The sequence below is a fragment of the Xiphias gladius genome, chromosome 19 (genome assembly GCF_016859285.1).
Source record: "Xiphias gladius isolate SHS-SW01 ecotype Sanya breed wild chromosome 19, ASM1685928v1, whole genome shotgun sequence".
Taxonomy (NCBI): domain Eukaryota; kingdom Metazoa; phylum Chordata; class Actinopteri; order Istiophoriformes; family Xiphiidae; genus Xiphias; species Xiphias gladius.
In genome coordinates, this window is record NC_053418.1 from 4,882,521 (window position 1) to 4,900,542 (window position 18,022).

At 42.4% G+C, this 18,022-nt stretch overlaps 3 protein-coding genes across 4 annotated transcripts; 2 read left to right on the top strand and 1 right to left on the bottom strand.

Moving 5' to 3' along the window:
* Window positions 1-6,220: 6,220 nt before the first annotated feature.
* On the bottom strand, window positions 6,221-16,870 carry LOC120805635 (UDP-glucuronosyltransferase 2A3-like). 2 transcript variants are annotated; one of them, XM_040156045.1, is made up of 2 exons: window positions 16,774-16,870; window positions 6,221-7,945 (listed from the first exon to the last, which is right to left on the bottom strand). In XM_040156045.1, exons 1-2 carry the CDS (start codon window positions 16,783-16,785, stop codon window positions 6,362-6,364), a joined length of 1,596 nt encoding a protein of 531 aa, XP_040011979.1. In that variant the 5' UTR covers window positions 16,786-16,870; the 3' UTR covers window positions 6,221-6,361. The 2 variants fall into 2 exon arrangements, with proteins under 2 accessions (XP_040011979.1, XP_040011978.1); XM_040156044.1 differs by lacking the exon at window positions 16,774-16,870 and adding an exon at window positions 8,714-8,812 and having other exon boundaries at window positions 6,221-7,958.
* On the top strand, window positions 11,111-16,225 carry LOC120805638 (nuclear factor 7, ovary-like). Its single transcript, XM_040156047.1, has 2 exons — window positions 11,111-13,031; window positions 16,166-16,225. Exon 1 carries the CDS (start codon window positions 11,215-11,217, stop codon window positions 12,646-12,648), a length of 1,434 nt encoding a protein of 477 aa, XP_040011981.1. The 5' UTR covers window positions 11,111-11,214; the 3' UTR covers window positions 12,649-13,031; window positions 16,166-16,225.
* On the top strand, window positions 15,160-17,809 carry LOC120805637 (nuclear factor 7, ovary-like). Its single transcript, XM_040156046.1, has one exon. It carries the CDS (start codon window positions 15,264-15,266, stop codon window positions 16,695-16,697), a length of 1,434 nt encoding a protein of 477 aa, XP_040011980.1. The 5' UTR covers window positions 15,160-15,263; the 3' UTR covers window positions 16,698-17,809.
* Window positions 17,810-18,022: the final 213 nt, after the last annotated feature.

Below are 18,022 nucleotides of genomic sequence, written 5' to 3' on the forward strand. Positions count from 1 at the left end.
TTACAGTGGCATCCCCGTGGTAATAAATCATGCACAGCGGACTTGAATGATAAGCCCTTCTCCTCCTCCACCTTCAGTCCGACTGTAAGTGCGGGGAGATTGGACATGTGTGTTTGATTTTCATTAAATCCAGAGGGGATGTGCAGCTCCCACCGTAGGTTTAAAGGTCCCATGCAAAGGTCCTGAAATTACAATTTTCCTCTACGCCTTGTGCGATTCTGCTTGAAACAGGGCATTCGGAGGAACTTACTGATTAGATGTTTTAATTTCTTTTTTAATATTCATTTGAAAACGATTTGGTGCTCAAACGCTAATTGCCGAAATAAATGAATACACTCGAATCACTCGGAGCAGTACCATGGAACCAAGGTTGTTTCAGAATAAAAGTGTTCGTGGATTTCGTTAGTGCTGGTACAGTACAGCTGAAGGTTTTACATGATGGGGAAGTCATCTGGGCTGCCTCCAAATTCATTATCACATTTTATTGATCTGAATTTTTTTTGACTATATATAAACCACTGCAAGTAAAAATAATGTATCAAGAGTTTCAGTGCTATTCTCAGTTTCACATCATCGTAAATGTAATTCCACGTTGCAGGTTTGTTTATATTCAGTTTTACTCCTGGTTAGGTCTCGCTCCACCAGTAAGACCTGAGCACTAAACAGAAGCGCTGTTCCTATGGTTACCGGCCGTTTAATGCACCTTGTGCACGTATTTTAAAAGTCCGTTAAACCTTTAGACCCGGGCCAAGGCCTTACATACAACGGTAACAGCCAATCAGGAACACGTGTTTTTTGTTGCCATGGTATGACTGACACATAACAGTGCACAGCACAACATACACGAGTGCTCGAGGTAACAACACAGAAAAAGGGTCTATTCCATCACATGAGACGTTTAAATACTGCAAGAAAAGCTCCGGTAGAGGCAATCTGGTGAATACCCAAACATGTGCTCGTGCTGTACGCACACATACGGACGCGTATCATCTTATTCATACACACACAGGTTTTCGCCACTGGGAGGTAAGGGAGAGCTCAGGTATGCTGCCGTTGTGCTAATGTACCTGTGAGCCGCGGAGAGCCGGCCTCAAGGCCTCTGGACCACATCAATATTATAGCACACGGGGCCAGAGAGGAGCTGATCAAATATTCATCTATCACCCCTCCTCCCCCTCTCTTTCTTACAGCTCTGGTTCTCTCCGGCTCGACCCGCAACACGCTGAATGCACACGCAGTCGCCGCTCACACATATTTCTTTAACCCCTGCGTGAAAGCGGCTCTGCACGTGTGTTCAGTTATTCAGAGTTCCCGGGGGAGCGCTTGGGTTAAGTGCTGGCGTTAGTCAGTCGGGGGTCAAATGCAGAACAGGGATGCTCTAAGACCGAGGAAAAGTTCTGCCGTTCGAACGCTTAGCTGCGAGCGTTAACCTTCACGTGGGCAGAGTGTAACGGTATGAGGCAAACGGTACAGTGATCGAGGCTGATGCGGTAGCTCTAATTTCTGTTTCTCAACGGACCTCGAGGGATACCTCGATGGAGCAGGTTCAGAAATGCATGGATGCGTTTAGGGGGTTGTAGTACATCTTTAAAGACAAACTTTGCAGCTGTTTTCGGCTGCGTTTCAGTTTTCTGCAGCTGAAAATCTAGTTCCTGGTGACCTCCAGTGGTGGAACTTGATGCGTAATTTCTGATGACGAGATGAAAGATTATATTGGCATGTTGCAAATTATGGCAAAAAGGTTGAACACAGACAATCTGATTTAAAAAAAAAAGTTTCGATTCAGCTCCATTTGTACCAGATAATCAGCAGTTTCTTGCCGTGCTGTGCTGCAAAGAAGTCCTCTTTTTATCTTTAAACCAATACAGCGGAGAGGCCAGAGGCAAACTTGAGGAGTCACAGGCCTAATTTTATTTGAATCGTCTCTGGTTATATATTCTGAAATGATTTTCATCTTCATCTGCTTAAAGTTGTTTGTTTTGTTTTTTTTTTTAATATCTGGTTTTGTCTTAAAACCAATAAAACCAATTCTGAGAGAGACCAGGCTGAACAATTAGAGAGGCAAACCAGAGTCCCAAAGTCCCATCAGCTAACTCAATAAAAAATGTAAGTGTAAATGAAACAGTGAGCAGATTATGCTGAGTGCATTTAGGGAAACCTACCTGTATTTAAATTACCAAAAAAAAAGGGGAAAAAATGCTTTTGTGTTACCATTAAAAGCTGCATTCATTTGGTTTATTAATGACTGATTTATCACATGAATGAAGTCATCAGCATATTGATGATCTGCAAACTGGCGGTCGCACTTTCTCTACATCCACGATACTGAGCGCTTGTCAGTCATGTTTCAGAAGATGCATTCATAATGCATTTTACACGATCTGTATTCTCTCACGGTATAGTACATTTTTTTACACATGCACACGTCCAGTTACACGTGTGTGTTGACATACGCTCACCGAGCACTTTATTACAACACCTTTATTTTATTACTTTATTAGGAACTAATACTGGGTAGGGCCTCCCTTTCCTCTCAAAACAGCCTCAGTTCTTCACGGCCTGGATTCCACGAGACGTGCGGAAACCTTCCTTTGCGATTCCGCTCCGTGAGTGCATCGCATCCGTTCTGCGGATCCGTCCAGGTGTTCTGCCGGATTCAGATCTGGTGACCGGAGCAGCCGCTGAAGTACACGGAACTCACCGTCATGGTGCATTGTCATGCTGGATGTCGCCAGTGGAAGATGGTAAACCGTGGCCATGAAGGGAAGCACGCGGTCAGCAACAATACCCGGACAGGCTCTGGCATTCTCACCATTAGGGACTGCTAGTAAGGGGCCCAGCGTGGGCCAAAAAAACATTCCCCACCCCATTACACCACCAGCAGCAGCAGCCTGCCCTGTTGACACAAGGCCAGTTGGGTCCATGGGTTGATGCGGTTGATGCCAAATTCTGACCCTGTCATCTGCTGCCTCTGCAGAAATCCAGACTCGTCAGACCAGACTACGTTTTTCCAGTCTTCAACTGTCCAGTCTTGGCGAGCCTGTGCCCCACTGCAGCCTCAGATTTCAGTTCTTGGCTGAGAGGAGTGGAACCCGACGTGGTCCTCCGCTGTTGTAGCCCATCCGCCTCAAGGTTCGACGGGCTGTTCAATCCTCGGATGCTTTTCTGCTCACCGCAGTTGTGCAGAGTGGTTAACTGAGATACCGTAGCCTTTATGTCAGCTCCAAACCAGTCCGGCCGTTCTCCTCTGACCACTCCCATCGACCTGTCCATACACAGAACGGCTGCTGCCTGGATGATTGTTTTTCACACCATTCTGAATAAACTCTAGAGACTGTTGTGTGTGAAAAAATCCCAGGAGACCAGCAGCAGTTTCAGAAACACTCAAACCAGCCCTTCTGGCACCAACAATCACGCCACCGTCAAAGTCACTGAGATCACATTTTTTTCCCCCACGATTCTGATGTTTGATGTGAACATTAACTGCAGCTCCTGAGCCTGTATCTGCATCATTTTATTCACTGCACTGCTGCCACATGATTGGCTGATTGGAAAGCTGCGTGAATAAGCAGGCGTGCAGGTGTTCCTATTAAAGTGCTCAGTGAGTGTAACTTCCCTTTGTTCATCGCCACAGGCGGCAACAAAGTTAACACTTCCCCTACGAGCTGTTCAGTATGTTAAACATCACTCAGTTAGTTCCCACTTACTCTCTGTTACTGTCACTTTTGGTTGTTTGTGATTACAAGTTTTGTATAAAAAACAAAAACCAAAAACAAAATGGAATCGGTTTAAGGTACTTTTCACACACACACACACACACACACACACACACACACACACACACACACACACACACACACACACACACACACACACACACACACACACACATATATGCACTAACTGAGGTCTTGGGAAGTACTCGGTAAAAACTAGCCTATAACCCACTTAAAGAGATGACAGATACAGTATTTAGTTTGGATAATGTTTGTGAATGAAAACGAAGAAACTGAAAAAGAAACATTTTTGGATTTCTACGATATTTTTTTGGATCCTATTTAGTATTTTTCTAGATGAGAAATTTCCTGTTTATTACAGTGCAGCGATGAGACGCGGAGTCCAAAGGGCAGGTACAAGGCTAATAAAAGATGTCATGTAAAGTCCAAGTGAGATCTGTAATCGACGATAAGCAGGACAGGTTTATAAGACACATTATCAGCTAATATTTGATCAGTTGATAACAATGTCTACATTTAGGTCCATAAGTAATTTGGAGTCAACTGTACCATAAACCATTAGTTTTAATTTGCAAGATTTCTGGTTATAATTTCTGATATTATTTCAGCTTTGATCCTGCTTTTATTTTCAGCTGTTGACACTTCACTCTCACATTCTGGCTCTGACTCTTTATTATTTGTTCTTAGGTTCGTAATCAAAATTGTAATGTGGTCACGATTCACAAAAAAATAATTTCTCCCTTCCTTTCTCTTCTGTCTGCATTTTTTTCCCCCATTTTGTTCGTTGTCTTCATGCGACTCGCTGCAGAAACTTGAAACTCACCTAAAAATTTTTTTTGAAAAACCTTGAGCCAGTAAGAACTTAGTTAGCTTTTGTATAGCAAAAATGTATTGAAGGTGGCAGCTCCTGCTTTTGATATTCAAGAGAATCTTTGTACATCTTAAAAAAATCATTCAGTGTGTACATTAAGGTGTTAGACCAAGAAACTGGGACCACAAAATGCTGAAACTGTATCAGATCATCAGGTGGCAAACTTTAAAAATCCAAATTACCCTGGTTCTCAGCATCTTGTTTTGTGTCAGATATATTTTTCTGAATCAGTTTTATATATCAAATATTTATTTAATATTTAATACTATATATTATTTTCTACTGGTTTTTTTTTTTTTGTGACACCGCCATCTCCTGGTTACAAAACAACATGGCAGCATTTCTTACTATTATAATTTAACCCATGACAGAAAACAAAAAAAACCAGTTTGATCAGACAGTTTGTTCATCATCAGTTTTAGTCTTCGATGTTTTTGGATCATTAGTTGAGTTATTTTAGTTCTGAATCTGTTATTTTACTCTTAGGAAATGTGTTCTGAGATTTAAGGTTTAGTTTGAATTAAGTATTTCACTACAGTGCTTCTGCATACTGTATTTGTCATTTTTTTTTGTACTGTATATGTGGTCATTAAAATAATTGATAAATGTTTCGTTTATGATCAGCGTAAAAGAAACAACCACATGACTTTTTCTGAAAAAGTGATAAGTTTCTAAAATGTTCACCCTGTGGATGCTACTGGATAAGAGTTGTAATTAAATCAGCAGCAGTTTTTAATCAGAATTTATTTCAGGCAGAGAAAGAGATTAACTTGATGAATTTGTTTCTGTTTTCTATACATACTGTACATCTTCGAAAGTGTTGCATGACCTGTTCATATTCGGTGGAGTCATTTTTGGTTCTCACACAGGTTTTCCACCTCTGTGTGTCTGTTTTCTCAAAATTAGATATCCAGCGTAGACTAGACGGGCACTCAGTAGAGCGCAGGCCTCCACCAAGACCAGTGTCAAACAACGTACACCAGACTTCAGAGAAAAAATAATTCAATTTCATATTAAATGACCAGGATCTGCCCCAAAATTTACTGGGTTCCTCCTGGGCCCACACCCCATCCCTCCAACATGTTCACTGCAAATTGGTTCAGGACTTGCTGACAGATAAACTGACACAACCCCCCCCCCCGCGGAGGTAAAAATAGAAAAACTTTACCCTCCTGCTGCTCTTCTGCACGATTACACAAAGAAGTTTAAAAGGTAAAAAAGAGAGGGAGCACTGATGGTTGTGTAGACAGCGCTGTGGCAATGGGGACTAAACTTACCCTGCCGGCAAAGAGAATTAAGATTTTCACTGAGTGTCCGGTTCTTAAGAAAAGCTTAGTCAGTCAGCAGGACTGTATGATTGCAAAACACGGCGTATGAAGGACGTGGGAAAACACTGTCCGAATTAAAGCAGTTTTTCAGGGACAAAACATTCACACGTGCATAATGTCATCAACGTCAATGAATAAATGAAAGGAAATTCACCATCAAACGTGGTTGCTGACGGGGTGATTCATCAGACTCTATTTTCGTCTAAACATGTCAAAAACGCAGATAATCAGGTTGGATTATATCTCTGACAGCAGCAGTCTTTTCTGCTCTCAAGAGGCTGACATTTATTTTGTGCTTCTGTACCGTCTTCATCAAAATTCAACTGTACAAGATTTTTTTTTTTTTGCAACTTTCCTTTTCATTCCTCCTCCTCCATTTCCCTTTTTTTTTTCCTTTTGTGCTTCCTTTTGATCAGGCATCTGTATTACTCAATTTTTCCTTTCCTCCCACCAAACACTTTATACCACAAGCAGTTCACTGTCAAAATACAGATGAGTGTCATCCCCACGACCGAAACAAGCAACAGTGTGATGACATCGATGGAGTGGTACTGAATCCAGGACATCCTGTACGAGTCGCTCTTTAAGTGAGCAGCTCCCTTGTGCCTCATGACGAACTCGATCCAGAACATGGCTCGGTCCAGGGGCTTCATGGGCTGGTCTCTGTGCTGTCTGGAGAGCTCCCGCATGTTCTCCCCGTAGGACGGCTCATAAAGCACCGCCTTCACCGCCTCCAGGAAGTTGTCCGTGTTCAATGTGCCGATGTCCAGCACTTTGGCAACACCCCTCATTCTCATCCGGAACAGGTTATCATCCTGGTCAAACATCAGAGGAAGGCCAACAATGGGGACTCCGTGGTAGATGGCCTCTTGAAGTCCATTGGTGCCTCCGTGGGCCACAAACACTCTGGTCTTTGGGTGTCCTAAGAGGTCATTTTGAGGCAGCCAGTCCACCAGCAAGGTGTTGTTGCCCAGGGCGGACGGTCTCTTCCCAGTATGCCTCCAGATGACCATCTGAGGTAGCTGGGCAAAAGCTGCAGCCACATGCTCTGCTATATCCTCAGGGAGTTTCCCCACCAACGACCCCAAGCTCATAATAATGACCCCGTGCTCTGCAGAGCTCTGGGCAAAGTCCTCCAGATGTCGAGGAAGCGGCTGGGAGGGTTTACACTGAAACCCGCCCATGTAGACAACGTTGGGCATGGTGGGGCGAGGGAACTCGAAGGTAAAGTCAGTTCTCATCAGCCAAATATCTGCTGCCTGAATGAGCTCATCATAGCGGACGGCGGGACCGATGTGACGGCGGACAAATGGAGTGTAGTAAGGCTTTTGTATCATCCACTGGTTACTGAGGACAATAAGGGCAAATAAAAAATTTTTCACTCTTTGCCAAAATGTCATCTTATCAGTCATTTCAGTGCCCGGTATGGGAACATATGAGAGCGGCGAGGGGGCGACTGTGTAATGCCCGTCGCCCAAGATTGTCCATCGTACATTGAAGACCTGAGGCAGACCCAACCGATGAGCCAGAAGAACCCCTCCGCCGAAGCAGGGGTCGGTCAGAACAACATCATACTTGGCCTCTTCGAAGGACTGCATTAGTTTAGCATCCTCGAATATCACGTGCATCTTATCAACCACAGCTTTGTGAATACGATGCATCATTGTCATAAACTCCTCTCCAGCTTGAAAATAAGCTGCCGTTGAATTGTGGAACTCACGCCGGAGCTGCAGCGCTCTTGTCGTGAAGTTGTTCATGTCTTTCGCATCAAATCCAGTGACAACGTCGAGGGTGATCGACTGGTAGTGCTGGGACCCTTCTTCGATGTACAAGCTGGTTTTCGACCGGATCACTGTGATGTTGTGACCTCTGGAATGGAGCTCTTGGACGAGGACCTTCATGTTGACCCAGTGGCTTCCATCCACAGGGAACACAAGGACTTTCCCTCCATCAGCACTGGGAAGCGAGCAGAGCAGTGCAGCCAGTGTCATCAGTCTCAGCCGGATCATCTCTGAGGTGAAGCTGGAACCACAAAAACAAGGAAAAGGTACGACGGTAAGATTTTAAACCCCGTTCAGGAACATTTTAATGGTCACTGCTGAACGTCCTCTGTTCCCTATAATTGTCTTCTGGTCCACAAGAGTTAAGGGTTCATTGTTAATATATTTAAACGGAGGATATGAGGGAACAGTGGTTTGAATAGGGGGTGAACCTTCAGTCTCTTTGACGTGCTATTAATAAAAACGTCCACCAGCAGGGTGCTAGCATGGCTTGTAGTTTGAATACTGTTGCTTTAAATGAGGGGATAAAGTCAGTAACACCAGGTGAAGTCGGTTGGTAGCAGGTGTCATAGTTTCGCCACGTTTGCTTTTCCATTTCTGTTACACTTTATCTTCCCCATCATCACGTCATCGAGGAAATAAAATATTTTTCTGCGATTTGATGTTGTTAATACAAATCAGATAATGATAAAGAACTCACTTTAAGCATCTGAACACATCTGGAAATGTATGGAATTCTCGACAGTTAAACTATCTTATTTTTTCCCATCACATGAAAGTTTTTTTTTATTTTTTATTGAAACTAACAGTTTTATTATTTCTTGGGATCCCCATTAGCTGTTCACTGGAATCAACTGTTTCTGGGATCAGCATATAAATGAAATACATATAATCACCAGTTTGCACCTGCGCCGAGTAGAGTAAACAATAAAGTTAAAACGTCCCATCGCATCCAACCATAAAACCAATTTAAGAAAAAAAAACCCGTACACATACCAAGAGCCAAAACGCAACAAGTTCGAGTGGTTGACAGGTAAAACAAAACGACAACAGCGACCTCGGTTCGTCTAAACATCCACACGGCAGAGAAATCGGGGTCAATCTATTTCGTGTATTTCTCGTGCAGGCCTCTCCTCAAAGCCACTTCCTGTAGATTCTTGAGGACACAGAAACACGGAAAACTCCGTCTTTCTTTTCGTTCCTCAACAAAGCCGATGAATGGCCCTCAACTCTCTGAGGGCCATTTATGAGACCAACATTGGTTCTTATCTGTATCCGCCCCGAGTGAAGAGCCGGTCCCGCTCATTTTTTTGGCAGCACCTGACCAGATAAAGGAGCAGTAATAAAGATGACACAACAACGTGCACGGTGCAACTCGGACAAGGACGTGACAGGACATGAAACGAAAACCCCTCTTCCTGTTTTTTGCAGTAAGGTCTCAGCCGCGATAAAAGAAAATAATAATAATAATAATAAAACAACAAAATGTAACGAATCGCTTTGTTTTTTTAATTAGTTCACTTCGATCTAGGTTCTGCTGTAACTTCTCAACCTGGGATGATATTTTATGGAGCCAACCATCCGACAGGTCTGACATGTTTCCTTCAGTCTCCTGCCATCAAATGAATCCACTCCTCGTGTACCTCAACGACCCCCCCCCCTGCGGAGAGATGAGAAGCATCAGCGCGGGCTCCTGCAGCCTGCGTGTCGGGATGCCCCGCGGTCCGACGCGGCTGAGGCCCGTAGGACTCACCGGCACGCTCGGCTTGCATCTGGCAGGGCGCAGCGGGCACGTCCTGCGCCGAGGACAGCGACCCGTGTCGTACTTACATTTGAAACGGCGTTGCGTTGCGTTGATTCAGGCTGACGGTCAGCGGGGGGGCCGTTGCGTGGCCAAACGAGCTCTACGGTGAATGGTGCGCAGTTTCCCGATCAAGGGTCATTCTTCAGAAGTGGCTTCCACCCCTTGGCAGTACTCCTGCGGGAGATTTAGCGCATTCACTGTTCCAAGTGCCCCCACACAGAACAGGACTCAGAGGTGTCAAAGGCCAAAGGCTGCGATGTTGTCACCTGTCGCTTCTCTGCTGGAGAGTGGTCGTGATAATGTGTTGTATGAAAAAAAACGCACTTACAGAATGGCCAAAGCAGAGATTTACAACAGGACTACGACCACCAGCCGGTATGTCCCCTGTAACCAGACCACCGGACTGCTCCATCCCTGGGGAGGCCATTCTAGCCCTGCGAAGATGCTGCACCCAGGCTAATTCATCGCTTAAAAATGCAAAATACATGGCGTTTTCTCCACCTCCAGCTGGTTTCCCAATACACCTTGATTTAAAAGAAATGTTTTATGTCATTCGGTGACAAGCACTAAACTCTCAGATGATGAGATCGAAATAAGCAAACCGATAAAGGCGGTTTCGGGAAAGTTTTTATTTGGGCCTTTTTCCGGGATTTACTCTGAAAGCTGTGCCCACAAACGATCACGACGAGATCAGAATGTGTCATTCGCTTCGCAGTTGCTCCAGGTCCAACCGATGCGTGAGGAGACAGACCCCAGTCTTGTGATTCTCAATGTGAACAGGAGGGTAAAGAGGATGGATTAACGAATTAACGAAGGGATGAAGGAACGAGAAGGAAGATGTGCTGGAAAGTAAAAGAAAAAGACTCAGGCCACAGTTGAACAGTTTTTTTTATTGTTCCTGTAACATGATTGTTGCTTCAACAAATACTGTAACACAATGTCGAAAAAAAATAGAAATGTTGCTGAGTTTGATCTCATGATGTGTAAAAATATTTAACCAACAAATATTGCGTACATTTTGCCATTAGACTTGATTGAATAGGAGTATTCAAAACAACATAAAAGAAAATTAGAAACTACTGAAGAGCATTTCTGTCCGTCCACGTCAACGACGTTTTGTGTATTTTTTTTCCAGCTGGATGAAATTAACACGCCTTTGCAGATATATAAGCAGAAAATGTGTCCTGCTACAGTGATAGAAAAATATCAGTGTTTTAAAACCGGTGTAGTGTCAGTCGGCCTGTTGAAATACAGCATTACAAACCTTTGTTGCTGTCATTTCAGGAGCATTTATATTCTGTAACTTAAAAAAAACTTAAATGTAATAACTTTTACACATTTGACCTTTTATTTTTGTTTGTGTCTGGGAAACAGCTGTCTGAAGATACAATGAAATCATGTTTTTGTGAATCATGAGGAAAATATTCAACTCTAATTGACAGGCTGTCACCGCCATCTCCTGGTGACAAAACAACATGGCAGCATTTCTTACTATTATGATTTAACCAATGACAGAAAAAAAAAAAAAAAAGAGGAAATGAAAGTAAATTTTGACATTGCTGATCAGTGCTCAGACGCCATTACAGGCTGTGAGATCTCTGCCGGAAAACGCACGTTTGGAAGAACGTAAGCAGAAGGTTGAAGAGACAGTAATTTGGTGAGTCTTGCTGTTGAAAGACAACTTGCGTGTGAAATGGCTGAGAAGATTGCTCTGGTTGAAAGGTTCCTGAGTTGCCACGTGTGTTCAGAGACTTTCACGGATCCCGTGTCTCTGCCCTGCAGCCACAACTTCTGTTCAAGCTGCCTTCAAAACCTCTGGGAACAGGCTAAAAACAAAAACTGTCCCATTTGTAAAAGAAAATCCTCAAAGGATTATCCATCCATAAACGTTTCTCTCAAAGAACTAGCTGAGGCCTTTGCTAAGAGGGAGACTGATGCTTCACCCGAGACAGAAAAGGACAGAGAGAGTGAGAAGGAGGAGGTGGTGTGTGATAAACATCCAGAAGTCCCTTATTGGTTCTGTGAGGATGAAGGCAGAGCTGTGTGTCCTGTCTGTGAGTTTTCCCTCCACCAGAGTCACAAGGTGTTTCCAATAGAACAAGTAGTCAGTGACCTGAAGGAGCAGCTGAAATCTGACTTAAAGTCTCTACAGGACAAAAGGGACAAATACAAACAAGTGGAGAAAACATACGATGCAACGATTCAATACTCCAAGAAGCAGCTGTTGTCCACAGAGAGGCAGATGAGAGCAGAGTTCAACAAGCTCCACCAGTTCCTGAAAAAGGAAGAGGAGTCCAGACTGGCAGCTCTGAGGGAGGAAGAGGAGCAGAAGGGGAAGACCCTCAGCCGAGAGAAGAAGATGATTCAGGAGCAGATCTGCTCCCTGTCAGACAGTATCTCTGCCGTTGAAGAAGACCTGCAGAAACAAAACATCCCGTTCCTCAGCAGTTGTGAACCCACTCGGACCAGAGCCAGAGCCCTGTGCTCAGCGTCAGATCCTCAGCTGGTCTCAGGAGCTCTGACAGATGTGGCCAAACACCTGGGCAACCTGTCCTTCAGAGTCTGGGAGAAGATGAAGGATGAGGTCCACTTCAGTCCTGTCATTCTGGACCCAAACACTGCAAGCGGATGGCTCCATCTGTCTGATGATCTGACCAGTGTGAGATGTAGAGACACGGAGCAGCAGCTCCCTGACAATCCAGAGAGATGCACTGAGTATCCCATTGTCCTGGGCTCTGAGGGCTTCAGGTCAGGGAACCACAGCTGGGAGGTGGAGGTGGGAGACCATCCTGTCTGGAATGTGGGTTTGGCTAAAGAGTCAGTTGACAGGAAGGGAGAGAATCCTGCCTCACCAAACTATGGAATCTGGTGTTTCTTGCATCGCAATGGAAGATACACTGATGGTGTTGGTAACACTGTTACACTGCAGAAGAGTCTTCAGAGGATCAGGGTCCAGCTGGACTACAACAGGGGGGAGGTGTCCTTCTACGACCCTGAAGACATGACTCACATCTTCACTCACAGAGACACGTTCACTGAGAAACTCTTCCCATATTTTGATATTGGAGGGGCTGATGATGCCAAGACCACTGATATCAAACTCTGTCGACGTGAGATTTCTCTGTGATGCTCAGGGATGTTAGTTTTTCTATCGTGATGGTTTGAGGTTTATTACCCTCTAAACTCATCATCCCACCCTACAATCCAACCAAGCATTCTACACCTGCTTACCTGTCAGTTTTTCTTTGAACCACATTTGATTTGGTGTTGAGGGTCACTAAAATATTCCGCCTGCTGTGTCTGTGGTCTGAAAGGACTCATCCAAAATCCTGTTGAAAAAAACTGAAAACATCTCAACAATTGTTAGCTACTTTTGACACATATACACACATATACTCTGACTTCATTTTCTGTTTAGGTCAGATTTGGAAGAAGCAAGGTAAACAAGAGGTAATCCAGAGAAAGAAAAGATCTACTACATCCTGACACTGTGGTCCGTCATCAGATCAGGTGATACACTTTGAGACAGGTTCACATCAAGTCTCATTTTTAAATAAGAACTTAGTAGAGACCGATTAGCAGAATATTGTTTTTATTCAAGCACATTGTAACAGACACTGAATTGACTGTATCAAATACTTTGTTGGCAATTGTGTGATTTCTTTCCTTTTTTTACTTTCATCATCATCAGCCGTCTGTTTTAGTTTGTAAGATTTCTGATTATTCCTTTGTTCCTCAGGAGCATTGATCTGTTATCAAGGGTCACAGACAATTTTTTTTTCTTACTGTCTCTAGTGTCTGAAACGAATTAGGTAAAGTGTTTTTTATCTTCACTTGTTTTATGGGAAACTCACTGCAAATACATGAATACCCAAACCGTTGCTTTTCCATGAAAGTCATTTACTCATTGTTGTGTTTTCTTTCATTAAGATTAATTAATGATGTTAACTCCTGCTGTTGATATTCCACTTATGCTGCTTTCTTAGCTTGAAAAAATAGATTTAGTATGTATGTTCTTGGGTTTTTTGATGATTTGATGTATTTGATGAGTTATGGATCTGTTGTTTTAATCTTTGGAAACAAGTGTGTCAAGATAGATTTAATTTAATGAAGTATTTAATTATTATTATATGCTTTTGCATACTTTATTTTTAATTTTCGTACTGTATATGTGGTGAATAACATGAATGATAAATGGCAACGTCCAGCTCATGATAATGAGGTGTAAGTTTATAAAATGTTCATCCTGTGGATACTACTTGACATGATCTGTAATTAAACCATCAGCTGTTTGTATTTGGAATTTATTTCAGACATAAAAGGAGATTTAACTGATGAGTTTGTTTTCTGTTTCTGCTAAATAGTTATGTAACTTTACAAAACTCAAAGCAAATTATAACACATAAACATCATACAAAACTATTTTACATTCAGTGTTAAATTTTTTAAAATATCTATGTATGTTATATTCAATATTTATTTCACCACTGGATGTATTGATTTTTTTTTTTTTTTTGCTTAAAAATGCAAAATACTTGGCGTTTTCTCCACCTCCAGCTGGTTTCCCAATACACATTGATTTAAAAGAAATGTTTTATTTCATTCGGTGACAAGCACTAACCTCTCAGATGATGAGATCGAAATAAGCAAACCGATAAAGGTGGTTTCGGGAAAGTTTTTATTTGGGCCTTTTTCCGGGATTTACTCTGAAAGCTGTGCCCACAAACGATCACGACGAGATCAGAATGTGTCATTCGCTTCGCAGTTGCTCCAGGTCCGACCGATGCGTGAGGAGACAAACCCCAGTCTTGTGATTCTCAATGTGAACAGGAGGGTAAAGAGGATGGATTAACGAATTAACGAAGGGATGAAGGAACGAGAAGGAAGATGTGCTGGAAAGTAAAAGAAAAAGACTCAGGCCACTGTTGAACAGTTTTTTTTATTGTTCCTGTAACATGATTGTTGCTTCAACAAATACTGTAACACAATGTCGAAAAAAAATAGAAATGTTGTTGAGTTTGATCTCATGATGTGTAAAAATATTTAACCAACAAATATTGCGTACATTTTGCCGTTAGATTTGATTGAATAGGAGTATTCAAAACAACATAAAAGAAAATTAGAAACTACTGAAGAGCATTTCTGTCCGTCCACGTCAACGACGTTTTGTGTATTTTTTTTCCAGCTGGATGAAATTAACACGCCTTTGCAGATATATAAGCAGAAAATGTGTCCTGCTACAGTGATAGAAAAATATCAGTGTTTTAAAACCGGTGTAGTGTCAGTCGGCCTGTTGAAATACAGCATTACAAACCTTTGTTGCTGTCATTTCAGGAGCATTTATATTCTGTAACTTAAAAAAACTTAAATGTAATAACTTTTACACATTTGACCTTTTATTTTTGTTTGTGTCTGGGAAACAGCTGTCTGAAGATACAATGAAATCATGTTTTTGTGAATCATGAGGAAAATATTCAACTCTAATTGACAGGCTGTCACCGCCATCTCCTGGTGACAAAACAACATGGCAGCATTTCTTACTATTATGATTTAACCAATGACAGAAAAAAAAAAAAAAAAGAGGAAATGAAAGTAAATTTTGACATTGCTGATCAGTGCTCAGACGCCATTACAGGCTGTGAGATCTCTGCCGGAAAACGCACGTTTGGAAGAACGTAAGCAGAAGGTTGAAGAGACAGTAATTTGGTGAGTCTTGCTGTTGAAAGACAACTTGCGTGTGAAATGGCTGAGAAGATTGCTCTGGTTGAAAGGTTCCTGAGTTGCCACGTGTGTTCAGAGACTTTCACGGATCCCGTGTCTCTGCCCTGCAGCCACAACTTCTGTTCAAGCTGCCTTCAAAACCTCTGGGAACAGGCTAAAAACAAAAACTGTCCCATTTGTAAAAGAAAATCCTCAAAGGATTATCCATCCATAAACGTTTCTCTCAAAGAACTAGCTGACGCCTTTGCTAAGAGGGAGACTGATGCTTCACCCGAGACAGAAAAGGACAGAGAGAGTGAGAAGGAGGAGGTGGTGTGTGATAAACATCCAGAAGTTCCTTATTGGTTCTGTGAGGATGAAGGCAGAGCTGTGTGTCCTGTCTGTGAGTTTTCCCTCCACCAGAGTCACAAGGTGTTTCCAATAGAACAAGTAGTCAGTGACCTGAAGGAGCAGCTGAAATCTGACTTAAAGTCTCTACAGGACAAAAGGGACAAATACAAACAAGTGGAGAAAACATACGATGCAACGATTCAATACTCCAAGAAGCAGCTGTTGTCCACAGAGAGGCAGATGAGAGCAGAGTTCAACAAGCTCCACCAGTTCCTGAAAAAGGAAGAGGAGTCCAGACTGGCAGCTCTGAGGGAGGAAGAGGAGCAGAAGGGGAAGACCCTCAGCCGAGAGAAGAAGATGATTCAGGAGCAGATCTGCTCCCTGTCAGACAGTATCTCTGCCGTTGAAGAAGACCTGCAGAAACAAAACATCCCGTTCCTCAGCAGTTGTGAACCCACTCGGACCAGAGCCAGAGCCCTGTGCTCAGCGTCAGATCCTCAGCTGGTCTCAGGAGCTCTGACAGATGTGGCCAAACACCTGGGCAACCTGTCCTTCAGAGTCTGGGAGAAGATGAAGGATGAGGTCCACTTCAGTCCTGTCATTCTGGACCCAAACACTGCAAGCGGATGGCTCCATCTGTCTGATGATCTGACCAGTGTGAGATGTAGAGACACGGAGCAGCAGCTCCCTGACAATCCAGAGAGATGCACTGAGTATCCCATTGTCCTGGGCTCTGAGGGCTTCAGGTCAGGGAACCACAGCTGGGAGGTGGAGGTGGGAGACCATCCTGTCTGGAATGTGGGTTTGGCTAAAGAGTCAGTTGACAGGAAGGGAGAGAATCCTGCCTCACCAAACTATGGAATCTGGTGTTTCTTGCATCGCAATGGAAGATACACTGATGGTGTTGGTAACACTGTTACACTGCAGAAGAGTCTTCAGAGGATCAGGGTCCAGCTGGACTACAACAGGGGGGAGGTGTCCTTCTACGACCCTGAAGACATGACTCACATCTTCACTCACAGAGACACGTTCACTGAGAAACTCTTCCCATATTTTGATATTGGAGGGGCTGATGATGCCAAGACCACTGATATCAAACTCTGTCGACGTGAGATTTCTCTGTGATGCTCAGGGATGTTAGTTTTTCTATCGTGATGGTTTGAGGTTTATTACCCTCTAAACTCATCATCCCACCCTACACCCAACCAAGCATTCTACACCTGCTTACCTGTCAGTTTTTCTTTGAACCACATTTGATTTGGTGTTGAGGGTCACCAAAATATTCAGCCTGCTGTGTCTGTGGTCTGAAATGACTCATCCAAAATCCTGTTGAAAAAAACTGAAAACATCTCAACAATTGTTAGCTACTTTTGACACATACACACATATATACTCTGACTTCATTTTCTGTTTAGGTCAGATTTGGAAGAAGCAAGGTAAACAAGAGGTAATCCAGAGAAAGAAAAGATCTACTACATCCTGACACTGTGGTCCGTCATCAGATCAGGTGATACACTTTGAGACAGGTTCACATCAAGTCTCATTTTTAAATAAGAACTTAGTAGAGACCGATTAGCAGAATATTGTTTTTATTCAAGCAAATTGTAACAGACACTGAATTGACTGTATCAAATACTTTGTTGGCAATTGTGTGATTTCTTTCCTTTTTTTACTTTCATCATCATCAGCCGTCTGTTTTAGTTTGTAAGATTTCTGATTATTCCTTTGTTCCTCAGGAGCATTGATCTGTTATCAAGGGTCACAGACAATTTTTTTTTCTTACTGTCTCTAGTGTCTGAAACGAATTAGGTAAAGTGTTTTTTATCTTCACTTGTTTTATGGGAAACTCACTGCAAATACATGAATACCCAAACCGTTGCTTTTCCATGAAAGTCATTTACTCATTGTTGTGTTTTCTTTCATTAAGATTAATTAATGATGTTAACTCCTGCTGTTGATATTCCACTTATGCTGCTTTCTTAGCTTGAAAAAATAGATTTAGTATGTATGTTCTTGGGTTTTTTGATGATTTGATGTATTTGATGAGTTATGGATCTGTTGTTTTAATCTTTGGAAACAAGTGTGTCAAGATAGTTTTAATTGAATGAAGTATTTAATTATTATTATATGCTTTTGCATACTTTATTTTTCATTTTCGTACTGTATATGTGGTGAATAACATGAATGATAAATGGCAACGTCCAGTTCATGATAATGAGGTGTAAGTTTATAAAATGTTCATCCTGTGGATACTACTTGACATGATCTGTAATTAAACCATCAGCTGTTTGTATTTGGAATTTATTTCAGACATAAAAGGAGATTTAATTGATGAGTTTGTTTTCTGTTTCTGCTAAATAGTTATGTAACTTTACAAAACTCAAAGCAAATTATAACACATAAACATCATACAAAACTATTTTACATTCAGTGTTAAATTTTTTAAAATA